The sequence below is a fragment of the Thermobia domestica genome, chromosome 10, assembly GCF_964235325.1.
Source record: "Thermobia domestica chromosome 10, izTheDome1.hap1.1, whole genome shotgun sequence".
In the NCBI taxonomy this organism is placed as follows: Eukaryota; Metazoa; Arthropoda; class Insecta; order Zygentoma; family Lepismatidae; genus Thermobia; species Thermobia domestica.
The window spans coordinates 262,064,481-262,079,989 of record NC_137463.1 but is presented as its reverse complement, the minus strand read 5'-3'; the positions used below and the strand labels follow the sequence as shown (position 1 = coordinate 262,079,989).

At 35.7% G+C, this 15,509-nt stretch overlaps 1 protein-coding gene across 1 annotated transcript in view; it reads right to left on the bottom strand.

The window, feature by feature from the left end:
- The window catches only part of LOC145661920 (uncharacterized), a 71,342-nt gene extending 62,183 nt beyond the window's left edge, over positions 1 to 9,159 (bottom strand). The window contains exons 1-2 of the mRNA XM_081727269.1: positions 7,410 to 9,159; positions 4,449 to 4,560 (exon numbers count right to left, since the gene is read on the bottom strand). Of these exons, the coding sequence (XP_081583395.1) occupies positions 4,449 to 4,560; positions 7,410 to 9,159 (1,862 nt within the window). The remainder of the gene's footprint in view (positions 1 to 4,448; positions 4,561 to 7,409) is intronic.
- Between the last annotated feature and the right edge of the window lie 6,350 nt (positions 9,160 to 15,509).

Here is a 15,509-nt window from a genome sequence, read left to right as displayed (position 1 = left end):
ATGTCACTGTTTCATGAGTTGCAACAATTAATTACAAAATAAAATGTGAATAGTTATGGAGTTCTCAATGCTGGCATAAAATGTAAACATTTCTGACATAAGACCCATCTTCAAATAGGGATCTTCTGCTTGCCGCAGTCTCAATATGACTTTATCATCTTGGATAAAGCCATGGTAATTCCATTTTGGAATATCATCATTAAATCATGGAGAGAGATTTCTGCTTCTTTCGCTAAATCTGGTGCTTTTACTTCAAATACTTGTGTTGCGTTAGGTGTTACAAGTTTCTGGTTGAGCAGATTGAGATACTATCCTAGCTTCTGTTTTCTGGGTAGTGATTGTACTTGCACAACTGTACAGCCTGTGAGTGAGTTGAGTTGATTTTTAGTTTAACGTCCCTCTTCAGCAGCGAGGCTATATGAGACGTGGACCTACTGTTTAACGTGGAATCCAAACCACATGAGATCCAGCCGGGAATCGAACGCTACGCTAACCGCTTAGCCAAGGAGGAGCTCTACAACCTATGAAGTAGCAAGGGTACCAAGGGTACCACCCTGGTAAATAACACACTTGGCTGCCTTTCACGTCTTGTTTTTTTAAGAAATATACGTTTACTGTTCTGAAGAATACTTAACAAGTCGAGGCGCAGCTTTAACTGTGGCTTTGCGACGATCCATGCTTTCATATTGATAGCATTATATATAAGATTCTTCCTTAAAATCTTCAACCCCTACCTTCAAATGAGTAAAATATTAAAAAAAACAATATTCGGAGCTTCTGGAATTCTCTCGAAAGTGATTATAACCAATGAAAGTGGAATCTTCTTTGTACTATCAACGGAACCGAAACATTTATTGAGACGAGTGAGTTTGTGATAGAGTTGATGTTGCTCTTGAGTGATTTGTATATATTGAATAGAGGTATTGAATAGAGGTAGCTTATGGATGACTGCTCGGAATGTAGAAATAGGATCGTTCCCTCCGTAGCGTTCGTCTCACAAATGCTCTTCACCAAAACATAATAATCATTATTGCAGCATTTAATTTTCATATAGACTTCCACAAGGAGAAAGAGTGGTAGTGTGCTACAAGGTTCATAATAGCACCCGGAAATAATAGCTAAAAATTTAGTTCCTCTTCTCTGGAGGTCGAACGTCAGGCGTCTGTTTGCCGCTGATTTCTTCTTGATCTTGGAAAACTATTTTTTCTACAATTCAGTTCGTGGTGGACTGGCGATACTTCACAATCTTTTATATTAACATACATGGGAAGTTCTAACTGTACGTGCTGTTACGAATGCTCAAGAATGGAGGCAGAGTGTGGTCCTATAATTGTATATTAGTGGCACGAAGTGTCATGTTCTCAAGAACTGGCAACTTTCTGCGATCAGTATTCCCTGGTGAGCGAATATCTGAAGTGTTGTCCTCTACACCGGTAGGCTGAGTTATGAATGGATCTTTGGATAATATGGTTTATTGTTTAACAACTAACTAATTAACTAACAATATGGCCTATGGAACCCGGAGGTTCAATACCGCGTTCACAGAAGCTACCCACTGACTTCTATTGTTAGCCAATTGGATCTTGTTTCTACCTTGTATTCCTATTTCTGCGAGATACATCTTAATATTGTCCTCCCATCTTCACCTAGGTCTTCCTAATAGTCGTTTTCAAGTTGATCTTAAAGTTAAGCATTCCTAGTTTCTTCCATCTTGACTACATAACCTGCCCAACTGATCTTCCTAAATGTAATGACCCTAACAATAATGGGTAAACCATATAAATTATGTAGATCCTCGTTATGAAGTTTCCGCCATTCCTCATTTCTCGTTTCTCTTGGGTCCGAATATTCGACTCAGGATCTTGTTCTCAAATACTTTCAGTCTATGTTCTTCCTTCCGAGTAAGCGACCATGTTTCGCAACCATACAGAACAACTGGCATGATTATTGTTTTATATATTTTAAGCTTCAAATTCCTGCCAGAATTCGCGACAACAAGAGATTTTGAAGTGAATAATAGCACGAATTCCCTGCTCTTAGTCGACATTTAATTTCTTCGTCAATACGGTTTTCGTCTATTAATATTGATCCTAGATATTTGAACGTACCCACTTTATGAAAAGTATTACTCGATATTTTAGCGCATTCATAATTTACTGTATTACGATCCAGACGAACTCCAGGTATTTAGTTTTATCTGCATTTACTTCTAAAAATCTCCCTGCAAGGTTTAATAAGACCAATGCATTTCTTTCTATTGTTTTACTATCATTCTCTACTAAATTTACATCATCAGCATATGCCATAACCTTGTGAAACCTAATCAACTCTAGGCTCTGGTTGCTATCTTCGATTCTTTTTATAGCAAATTCCAGAACAAAGTTGAATAATAATGGCGACAACGCATCTGCTTGTTTCAGGATATTTTTGACGTGAAAGCTCGTAGACAAAAATTTTCCTATCCGAACTTTACTTTGGGATTCATTTAAACATATCTTAATTAATCTAACTAGCATTTTCGGTATTCCAAATTATGTAATAATGTTGTTCAAATCTTCTCTGCTAACCGAGTCAAAAGCCTTTATAAAATCAATAAATAGTTGATATGCCGGAGTATTGTATTTCCACATCTTTTCGAATATTTGGCGAATGGTAAATATTTGGTCGATAGTTGATCGATTTTGCCTAAATCCGCACTGATTGTCTCCAAGTATTTTATCTGTATATGTGGTCAATCTTTCTAATAGAATGTTTTATAGGACGTTGACAGAAGGGAAATGCCTCTATAATTATTACGGTCAGTTTTGCCGCTTTCGTTGTGAATTGAAACAATGCCAAACAATTATTCTGGCAATTCTTCCTTGTATCAGATAAGGGAATGTGTTTGTGTGTTTTGTTCCATAATTTTTGGCCTCCAGCTATAATTTACTCGGCTGGAATTTCGCTGGATCGACAACAAGAAATTTTTGTTTCTTTAATTTCTTTATAGCGTTTTCTACTTTTATTCGTTTAGGGTCTGTTATATACGGTTCTGCAGTGGGTATTTCCAATTCTCCACGTACGTTAGTTTTTGGCTGCGTGTTGAGCAATTCGTTAAAGGAATCTTTCCATCTACTTAAGATGCTATCTATATCAATGAGAACTGTTCAGTTAGCTTTATTTAATATATAGGAACGACGTTGATATCCTTTCTAAAATTCGTTGATTCCCTTATAACGCGTTTCTTTCTTCTAAATGCTTTGAAAGTTTCCCGCCTGGTATCTGCGAAATTTTGTGTAGTTATTTCATTCGGATTTTGTAGCCAACGTAATTTTGCCTGTTTTCTCTTCTCTGCTAGTTTAATGCATTCCTAGTCTGTAGCGGCAGTCTTGTTACCAAGTAATCCACTACCTATGAAAGGGTATTTTAGGATTCCCCTTAATGCGGAGTAGGTTGGGCAAGTAATCCTTTTCGTGAAAATTATAAATATACTTCAACTCGAACAATTTATTGTATAATTTCTTCAACATTTAAATAAATTCAACAATAACAATATAACTGCGCTAACACAAAACAACATTGCTCAATATTAACTTGAACCCTTTCCCAATTTGAATAGTAGTCCGGAAATTTTTATACATTCGCATTCCACTACTTTATATTCTAAATTAATTTTACTGGTTGTACTTTTGACAGGTTTCATATATCAAATATCTACACAAATTAAATTTAATCCCCAAATATAACAATATATATATATTAAATTAGTGACCAAAGACATACACTCACCAAAAAGTTGTAACAGTTGGGCCGAAATGGAAAGAAAAAAAATAGATTAAAATTTTGTACTTACAATTTCCTGACGAGCTGCATATCAATGGCACTTACATAAATTTACACTTAATTAATCCGGCTACTTTCTGTGTAGGAGCATTATTATCCAAACACTAATCCGAAATAACATTTAACTAGTTATCAATTTAACGGACACAATTTCTAAGCTCCTACCCCTGCTTACCTCATGTTTCAATCTAAAGGAAACGTAATAGGTACGGGTAGAATACAAAAGATAGATGGCGTTTTAGTCACTTCGAACAAACGAATATCAGAACCATGACATTGACCTACAGAGCCAATGTTTCCATATACAAGTTTATTTAACTAATCAGCTGATCGAGAGTTTTCAAGTTTTTTTTTTTTTCAACTCGAACTTCTTTGAAATGTCCCATATTAAATTTCCCCCCTCTCAGGGTGATTTAATTAAACAAACTGTTATTTAACATTTCGAAGTAAGTTCATCTTCCATGCACGGCATGCAGTAAAGAATAATGGAACGAACTCACCGATGGAAATTCTTCACAAACAAATCGTTAGTTGTTTCGGAGCTCCTTTTAGTTCATTGTCCAATCGACGAAGCACGCACCATTACTGCAGAAAGATAACAGGATTGATGACGGTATTGTTCTTGCCTATCCACCTGATGGTCCTGATTTAGATCCATTCTTCTATGGGAAGGTTCTCTGGGACAAACACAGCAAACACAGCGAACACAGCCCTGGCCAGAAACACCCAATTCCGAACCTGCAGAATTGTACAAACAGAGCACAGTACACAAATATATATAACACATAACATATATTAATAGTGAAGTGGATTACAATTCTTACAGAATCTGTACATATTTTCTTAATTTCCATAATTATTTTCATTATTATTTTCTCTTGCTGGATAAAATTTCTTTATGAAACTGACATGACGTTTAATCTTTACTTTCTTATCAGCTACAAGTTGTAACCACACTGTGTTCTTTGTTGGATAGCTCATAATTTCGAACGGACCCTGATATTGGCTATCTAATTTAGGTTGATAACGTTTTTCCAAAGAAGATTTAGTTACTTTCTTAACCAATACTTTTTCTCCAATAGGTAAATCTATATCTCTATGTTTTCTAGAATACAATTTCTCTTTCCTTTTCCAGGCCAATTCAATATTATCTACAATAGTTTTACTCATCTCAGCTTTATCTGGAGTACTTTCAAGAATTCCTAGATCTAAAATCCAGTTTACATCTAAAGGATTAAACATCTTTCTTCCTAAGTATACCTCACTTGGAGTTTTACGAGTTACAGAATTTTCACTACTATTTAATGTGTACTGGACTTGATAAATATACTTAGACCACTTAGTTTGATTTTTATAAATATAGGTTTTCAAAATTAATTTTATATTTTTATTTTGTCTTTCTGTTAAATTGCTTGACATGGAATAAGGAGTAGTACAAATGTTTTTAATGCCTAAACTAAATAGATAATGTTTGAAATAATCGCTTTGCAGATATCCAGCATTGTCATGAATCACCTTATTTGGAAATCCGTAAGAATAAAATATTTTATCTAGTTTCAAACATATAGACTTTGAATTCAAATTCCTAAGAGGTTCGATAATGACAAATCTAGAAAAACCATCGGTTAAGACTAATACATATTTAAACCCATTACTGATAGGCCAAGGCCCCATTACATCTAAAAATAGAGAATTATTAGGATATTTCTCTTTCTGAGTATAGTAGGTACCATAAGGAAGTCTATTCCTATCCCTACATAGCTGACAAGTCGTACATCTCTGAACAAAATCTCTAGTTTCTTGGAATAAATTAGGAAAAGTATAACGTATAGCTACTTTTGCTATCGTTCGTTGGACCCCACTATGACCCCCACCTACAGGGTCTTGATGATGAAATTTAATCACACTATACTTAAGAGACTCTGGTACAACAGCTCTTAAACCTCCATATTGTTTACCTTTAGTTTTCTTCAGAAGGATACCATTTTTAAGAACATAAGGTTCCTTTACCTGTCCCCTTTCTAATTCTTGTATTATAGTATTTAAACTAGGGTCCTCTCGTTGATGATCTCCTAATGGCTTATGAAAGAAAGGATTATTCCAGAACTTAACAAAATTCAAGTGTACTTCTTTATCATCCACCTTATCAATTTCCACTATATCTGATGAAGGAGGTGTATAATCGATATAATTATGCATCCTAGTTAGAAAATCTGCCATATTGCGCTCACTCCGCAAGTGAATAATATCAAATTGATATCGACTCACCTTTTCAATAAGAGAGCCGTATTTTCTTTGACGTTTATGATTTTTAAGTATCCACGTCAAGGCTGAATTATCACAATAAATTGTGAATTTCTTATGAAGATACATGTCAAATTTATCAAGCGCATGAACTAAACTAGAAAGTTCAAGATCAAAAACGCTTTTCGACCAATCTGATGGAGGAACACGTTTACTCAAAAAGTAAACAGGTCTAAGTTTTCCATCACCATCGTACTGGCTTAATATAGCACCATAATTTTTGGTGGAAGCATCGACATGTATAACGAAGGGCGCATTCATATCTGGCACTTTAAGAACAATATGGTTAATAATAGCTTCCTTAATTTTCTCCAATAAATCGTCTTCCTCCTTCCCCCAGATAAATGGAACCGTAGGTGATCTCATAGCATATAATGGACTCAAAAGTTCTGAATAATCTTTTACATATCTAAGATAATAATTAAGAAATCCCAACATTCTGTTTAAGGCACGTTTATTTTTCGGTCTGGGTATTTCTTTAATCGCTCTTACTCTCTCATCATCTATTCTCATTTGACCATTAGAGAATTCATATCCTAATATTTTCACTTTTGATTTCATAATCTGAGCTTTGTGTGGACTAATAGTAATCCCCCAATCTTTCAACCTTTTTAACACTTTTTCTAAAATTTCTTTATGTTTTTCAACACTATCCGAGTGAATTATTAAGTCATCACAGTAAATATCCAAATAATCCCCTTCTATATCACGAAAGATCTTATGCATTAAACTGGACAAAACGAATGGTGAAACTGCCATCCCCATCGGTAGGCGACAATACTGTAATAATCTATTTGGTGTAGCAAATGCTGTTATATTCCTACACTCAGGTTTAATCTCCAATTGATGAAATGCGGATCGGACATCAATTAATGTATACAGATGGTGTTTACCTATATTAGATATGATAGATTCTAAGTTCGGACTCGGAAATCCAGTCAATAACAATTTAGAATTAATTTGGCCATAATTAATCACTAATCTCTTGGATTGATCTCGATTAGTAACGAGGAAGCAGGGTGAAATGTATGGGCTACTATTTATTTCTTCAATAACACCCTGTTCTATTAATTTATCTAAAAACAAATCAAGTTCTTTCATTTTATATTTAGGAATCATATATGGTTGAGTAATGCTTGGTGAAGGATCTGTTAATTGAATTTCATATAAATAATCACGAACATGCCCTAACTTATCGGTTATTACTTCTTTGTAATCATTAAGTAATTGTTTAACATAAGGTATTAACCTTTCATCATAAATATTTTCAAAATTTACACTACCTTTTAATGCTTCTTCTCCATCTCCCTCTTTATCTGCCTCCTTATACAATGGATTAAAGATTCTCGTGCCAGGTGGAACATCTTCATAAACAGCAGTATCAGTATTCTCAAGTGCAACTGTCTCCTTGGTCTTTGCCTTAGTACGGTTCTCCGCCCTACTCCTGGATTCGCCTACGCCACTGGTTGTCTGCTTGGTCTGGTTGCCATAACGTCGAGACCTCCTTGGAAACTGCTTAGCCTTGCTGGTTTGGGTTGGTGTTGTCAGGTTACAGGAAAAAGAACTGCCACCATATTGTAAAGCTGCACCTTCAGACCTAGTCCCCTCGAATCGATCACAAACTCTGGCGCCAAGGTGTCTGGGATCTCTCCGAGTAGGCCTGAAATGATATTGGAAAGCGCACAGATCACTGTTCATACCAACTGGGTTATTCTCAAAAGGTTGTAACTTTACTTGCATTTTCAATTTCTCAAAAAGAAGTTCTCGAGCGTTTATATTTATATGGGCGTAATTATCCCGTAAAAAGTCTAAACCCAATAATAATTTTAATTTTGGATGGTTAACAACTCCAAACCACGCCGTAAAACGGACACCGTGAATAAAGAAAATAAGTTGCACCAACTCACGCACTAACAACTCATTCCCTTGCATGATGGTCACAGAATAGTTTACTTGTTTTATTTTAGGCTTGCATTTCGTACGGATTTCTTCTAAAACACTGTTTTCAATTAAGCATAGAGTCGAGCCAGTATCTATTATACAGGGATATAAAGTATGGCATATACTGATGGGCAATTGTAATAAGCTTCCATGATCTTCCCTTGCACTATGAGAGTACGCACTATGAACTCCGGTTTTATTTTCATTTAAATTTTGATAACTCAGTCTATTCTGTCTATTAATAGGTGATGGCAAATAATTTGTCCTGGCACTTCTAAGAGAAGTTTTTACCCGTGGTAAACAAACCTTTTCACTTTTAACTACATTTTTATAATCTTGTTTATATTTGTCATTAATTTCATAACTTTCCGCAAAATCTACATATTCATTTACCGTTTTTGGAACACTAAGTATCAACAACAGATTACGAATTTCGGGAGTAACTAAATTACTTATTAATTTACAAATTTCATCTTCAGGCATGTTAATTTCTAAAACATTTAATGTACTTAGTTTCTCTTGTAAAAAGTTTAATAAATTTTCATTTTCTTGCATTACTCTATATAATGATACCTTCATAAATTCCGTATTAATCAAGGGTGTGACAAATTTTAATAATAATGAATGACAAATATGACCCCAATCTGTAGTTATTGTTAACAAGCGCTGTAACTCTTCATAAGCTTGCTTCCTACACCTCTGTAAACTCGATACTAAAATCGCCTCTACGGGAGCAATTTCCTTTACTATTAACATATCAAGTTTCAAAAGAAAATGACATACTAACATACCATCTGTTCCATCTATTACCGGTATATCATATATTTGCTTTTCTAAAGAATTAAAAATACTTTGCGAAAATTGTTTTTGAAAGTTACAGGTTATGGGAGCTCGCAACACTGCTTGTCTATTTTCATGAACAGGTGCATGTGGGAACGACAAGAAATTCCCCCCTCTCTGATTTTCCTGCCCTTCACACCTACGACCTTCTATCTCATCGTCAAATGAAATAAGGGGAGGGTCAGCTATTGCGACTCTGTTATTACGTAACATACTACCCCTAGCTTCGTATGCAGCTTGCCAATGACTCATTTTTTTCTTTTCTTTTCTAACTGTACCAATAACCGAAAGATGTATATACTTAATGAAATTAATTTCTTTCCTTTTATCCAGCTTACAAATAGTAATACAAATTTTATTTTCGTTTTTCTTGTTTTTAATCACTGCCAGATTCGAAATCCACTTCTTATTGCCCTCACGCATTAAGGTTTAAGTTCCGAGATTGAAACATGAGGTAATTTATATTTATATGTAGCGGCAGTCTTGTTACCAAGTAATCCACTACCTATGAAAGGGTATTTTAGGATTCCCCTTAATGCGGAATAGGTTGGGCAAGTAATCCTTTTCGTGAAAATTATAAATATACTTCAACTCGAACAATTTATTGTATAATTTCTTCAACATTTAAATAAATTCAACAATAACAATATAACTGCGCTAACACAAAACAACATTGCTCAATATTAACTTGAACCCTTTCCCAATTTGAATAGTAGTCCGGAAATTTTTATACATTCGCATTCCACTACTTTATATTCTAAATTAATTTTACTGGTTGTACTTTTGACAGGTTTCATATATCAAATATCTACACAAATTAAATTTAATCCCCAAATATAACAATATATATATATTAAATTAGTGACCAAAGACATACACTCACCAAAAAGTTGTAACAGTTGGGCCGAAATGGAAAGAAAAAAAATAGATTAAAATTTTGTACTTACAATTTCCTGACGAGCTGCATATCAATGGCACTTACATAAATTTACACTTAATTAATCCGGCTACTTTCTGTGTAGGAGCATTATTATCCAAACACTAATCCGAAATAACATTTAACTAGTTATCAATTTAACGGACACAATTTCTAAGCTCCTACCCCTGCTTACCTCATGTTTCAATCTAAAGGAAACGTAATAGGTACGGGTAGAATACAAAAGATAGATGGCGTTTTAGTCACTTCGAACAAACGAATATCAGAACCATGACATTGACCTACAGAGCCAATGTTTCCATATACAAGTTTATTTAACTAATCAGCTGATCGAGAGTTTTCAAGTTCTTTTTTTTTTTTTTTTTTTTTCAACTCGAACTTCTTTGAAATGTCCCAAGTCGAACCATCGTTTATTCCTACCTATTTCCTCATGTCTCAATTTTTCCTTTGCTGAAATTCTAATGCTATCTCTAATTTCAATCCAAGTATCTTCCACACTAGTCACTCCGAATCTTCTAAAACTAAGAATATATTCGAAACTTAAATTAGGTATTCCTCTCTTAGCTGGCTCTCTTCTATTTTTTAAAATTAAATATCAGCGTTTTCAGACACTGAGTATTTCCTTTATTCTAAGATAATCTCTCTCTCATTATCGCTGCTATCAGGTAGTGGCCAGCGTTGCAATCAGCCCCTCTAAACGACCGGACATCAATTATGCTATATTGTCTTCTTCTATCTACTAAAACGTAATCGATTTGATTATGTGTTTTTTTCCGTCTGGTGAGGTCTAAGTGAATTTATGAACGTCGCGATGTGGAAATTTTGTACTCTTCACGACAAGGTTTTTGAATATTGCAAATTTGTGGATGTCCAACACCGTTCCCATTACTTTCCTTATGCAGATTTTCGTTCCCTATAATTGGTTTGAGTTCGTATTGACATATCCTAATAGAATTTGTATATTGTATGCGGGAGTTGGTCAAATATCCATTCCACTTCATCGTTAAAACTGCCATTAATATCGGCATCCGTATCCTCTGTTGGGGCGTGTACATTTAAAACAATAATATCACACTACTGACTCTTAAGAGTAATAAAGAAAAATCATTAACACATTCAACCCGCTTACTTGGTGACATTATTGGTTTGTGAACGAAAAGCCCTATTCCTAATTGGAGATTTTTATTTCCTTTCCCTTAAAACAATGTAAAATTTCCGGAATTCACAGTTCCATTTCCTTCCCACCTAACTTCCTGAACTCCTACTAGGTCCATCCTGTATTCCTCTAACTCACTCGTTACGGATTTTAACGCGCCTGCTCTATAAAGACTTCTAATATTCCATGCCTTAAATCTCATGTCCATTTTCTCTTCCTGAGATCGTGCCAAGCTGAGATCGTCCGAGGCTTCTGTGAATGTTTATGAACAAGTGCCCTTATTGTTTTACAGAATGAGGTTGTTAGCCTCTGCCAAACCCCCAAGATGAAGTACCACTCCTTGTAATCTGTCCGCGACTGCTTATTCAGTATATTCGCAGCTAACCTCTATATACACTATGTGATCAAAAGTATCCGGACACCTGGCTGAAAATGACTTACAAGTTCGTGACCCCTCCATCGGTACTGTGGAATTCAATATGGTGTTGGCTCACCCTTAGCCTTGATGACAGTTTTCAATCTCGCAGGCATACTTTCAATCAGGTGCTGGAAGTTTCCTTGGGAAATGGCAGCCCATTCTTCACGGAGTGTCGAACTGAGGAGAGGTATCGATGTAGGTCGGTGAGGCCTGGGACGAAGTCGGCGTTCCAAAACATCCCAAAGGTGTTCTATAGGATTCAAGTCAGAACTCTGTGCAGGCCAGTCCATTACAGGGATGTTATAGTCGTGTAACCACTCCGCCACAGGCCGTGCAGTATGAACAGGTGCTCGACCATGAAATCCACGCCTAACTGTCATAGTACTTGGAGTGGATCCTGATGCAGTTTGGAATTCCTGTGTGATGGTCTGGATAGATGTCTGCCTATTACACTTGACGACCCTCTTCAACTGTCGGCGGTCTCTGTCAGTCAACAGACGAGGTCGCCTGTACGCCTTTGTGTTGCCCGTGTCCCTTCACGTTTCCACTTCACTATCACATCAGACACAGTGGACCTAGGGATGTTTAGGAGTGTGGAAATCTCGCGTGCAGACTTCTGACACAAATGACACCCAATCACGTGGCCACGTTCGAAGTCCGTGAGTTCCGCGGAGCGCCCCATTCTGCTTTCTCATGTGTAATGACTACTGAGGTCGCTGATAATGAGTATCTGGCAGTAGGTGGCAGCACAATGCACGTAAAATGAAAAACGTATTGTTTTGGAGGTGTCCGGATACTTTTGATCACGTAGTGTATCTAGAGTCCTTGTCCTGAGGACGTGCTTGCCGTGTGACAAGAATTCACACTACATCTATTGTTCAATAGATGGCAATAGTTTTATTAAATCAAAGAAGTAAGTTTTTAGAATTTCTGCACGAGTTTTATAACCAATGGAAACAGAGTATTTACAAACATTATTTTGTTTCTAAACTCTTATAATTAGTATAGACTTGTTTCTGTATATAAAAGAGTGCGTTTTTGGTATATTCGGTGTGTCAGAGAAAGTTACTTGCATATTGTAAATATAAATTCAACTATTTTTTCAGTCATTAAAGTAGAAAGGTTTGTACAGTATACGCCCGACCCGTAATCGATAGGAAAATATCATTATAGTATACGATTCATATAAATGATTACAATGATTTTGCTGAAGGGAAAGCCACAAACTCTCTCTCTTCATTTCTCTTAACAGTGTTTCTAAAGTCTAGGAAGAGTCTTGTCTTCCTCAAACGTTTTCTTACACTTTAGAAACCAATCGTTTGTCATGGGAACGTTGTACTTTACGAGACACACTTACTAGTACTACATTGTTGGGTTACTGTGTAGCAGCTAAACTTACGGAAGGTGAATCGACAATAGATTGTTCGAAGGTATTCGGATTTGCTGATTTGTTCTGCATAGGAGAACACCGAACAGTCAAATGCTCTTGTTGTGTGTGAGGAAGCATTTTAAAGTAATTACCGTTTTGAAATTCGGCCGCTGGAGCACTGCGGTTGGTATTCCATGCATAAGCGTTATTTATCTAAATCTGTTGACAAGCTATATATACCATTACAGAAACATTCTACCCTGTTTACATTTTGTTGTTAGTAGTTGAAATGCGTCTGCCGGTTGAGAATTCCATCGAATGTGAAATAACCGTTGTGATTAGTTTTCATATTGTGTGAAAACGGCTGTAATTTATCAACAGAATAATAAAATGTATTAGGAAAGCATTATGAGCGATAGAGTGGTACCAAAATGGGTTAGAACATTTAAAGATGACCGCAATAAATGTTAATGACGTGGTGTAGAATTTTGGGTTTCGTTGGAACAATGACTCTACAAAAAGTATTAGTGAGATTTAACAACGCTCAAAACGTATTACTACACAAAAGTAATGGGAAACGAAATTAAGTAAGCAAAAGTAGCCAGATACAATTGTGTACCTAATTTTACGTTTCTAAATATTTTGCGTTTTGTCTAGTTTTGTAAAGAACATTATTCATATGTATTCACCGTTATACTATAACTCAGTAGCCCTTATCGTGGTCCGAATATGAGGAAACAAAGACCGAAAGGTAGAGATGTTGGGTTTGCATACTAGATGAATAAATTTCGTAAGTAAATAATTTCTCATCAATAACAACAACGTCAAAATTAGTTTCAATCAAAACACACACCCATATGGGGTTTGAGAGCAGAATGGGGTCCCACTTTTTAACATTTCCAAGTAGTAATGTATACATTAGGGTGGTCCAACATTTAGGGAAATGCATTTTTTTCTGAATTTCACTTGCGGCACCCCTAACATTTATTATACGACTGAAAACAGATACACTCGTTAACTTTTAATTTTTTCCACCAATTTTTAATCGTTGCGCAAGCCGACTGAAATTTTGAATACTATTGGTATATACGCATTGTTATACATATACATATATATTGTTATATATTTCGTTATACACATTGTTACATACATACTACACGGTTATACATAAACATACATTATTGTTGATTATAATATTCATTATTAAAACTTTGTAAAGTTTACTTGTTTACTCTATTTTTACACTTCACTTTCACATGTTGAGTTTTACGTAGATAAGGTGTTCTTTAAACAGTATGGATATTGCTTCCTGTGTTACACATCAACTTGAAATAGGTACTATTTGTGATTCTCGTCCTTTGTCATAATTCCGTTAATGAGAGAAACTTCGCGTTCTGCATGATCATTAACTACTTGCATATATTCAAATACTTCATAACCTCCTAAGTAGTCAGTGTTAGATTTCCATGTCTCCGGATTTTATGTAAGAAATGTTCGAATACTCACGTTCAAGAAACTGCATCGTGTTCTTCGTTATCAAATTCTCGATCTTGACAACCTGTAGTGAAACAAGAGCAATAAATTGCAGCCAAGACTACCTCCAATACATGGTGACGATGAGCTAAATACAAAAGGCTTTTCTTAATTCCCTCCTCTATTATGACATAAGCACCGCTGTAGCGATCACTATTGCCGGCAGTTGTATCGAAACACGTTGCATTTACCTGGCCAATAATATTCCATGACCTAAATGCAGCTAGCACTGCATCGGCTTGAGTTTGTCCAGTTTTAAATTTCAGTTTTGGGACTCCGAGCAATTGAATTTTTCCCATGCCAGGCACTATTAGAGGTAGGCTATCGATAGTTTCTTTTCCTGTTATGTCTGGTAGAATTTTGCAATCCCAAATGACAACAAGGGGGCTTGTTGCTTGCACTTGCTCTTTATAATGGCATCTAACTCAAGACAATTTCATTTGTGAGCTCGTTTGATGGATGAACGACTGAGAGTAACTTCGTTCAGATTGTGACCCAGACCTTTGGCTGTTGTTACTATAATTAAAGTTGCTTCTCTGTCAGTAAACTTGGATCTATCTAACATAGAAGCAAGATCGGGAGTAACAACTTTCTTCCAGGTTTTCTACTTTCGTTTTGTGTCAGAGGAGTTATGTAGTTGGTATACTGTGTGTGAGTTTATATTCGTCATCAGAGTACGTTTTACGTGATTCCAAATTACTGCCACTATCACTATCGCTCGAAACAAACATCGTAACTGCGTTAGTTGGAGTGTTAACATTAGTACTTGCCTTCATTAATTCATGTTTTCGTTTCTTCTTTTCTGTCGTCTTGGCTTCCTTTTGATCAAGAGTTATGTCCACTGACACCATACAATCATGTCGCCCCTTTTCCCTCTAAGCAATGAGAAAGCCCTTGTCTTTCTTATTTTACTAGTCTAAGAGCATTCCCATTCGCGATACCAAATAAATTATTCAAACTTGCAACAAATCTAGTTTCGTTCTCTTTCAGTTTGGTAGTTTTTTGGTTTTGTTTGGTAGATTTTCGGTTCTTGGTTTTCTTTGATTTGCCCATTTGTTCCTCAATTTTTGGAGTTTCGCAGTTACATGCTTTTGCTCAGGAATTACAGTTAGAGCCTTTTTCCAAAATTGTACAGTTTCTCGTATAACATTTTTAACACTATCATTGATTGTCTTTTCTAAAGCTTAGA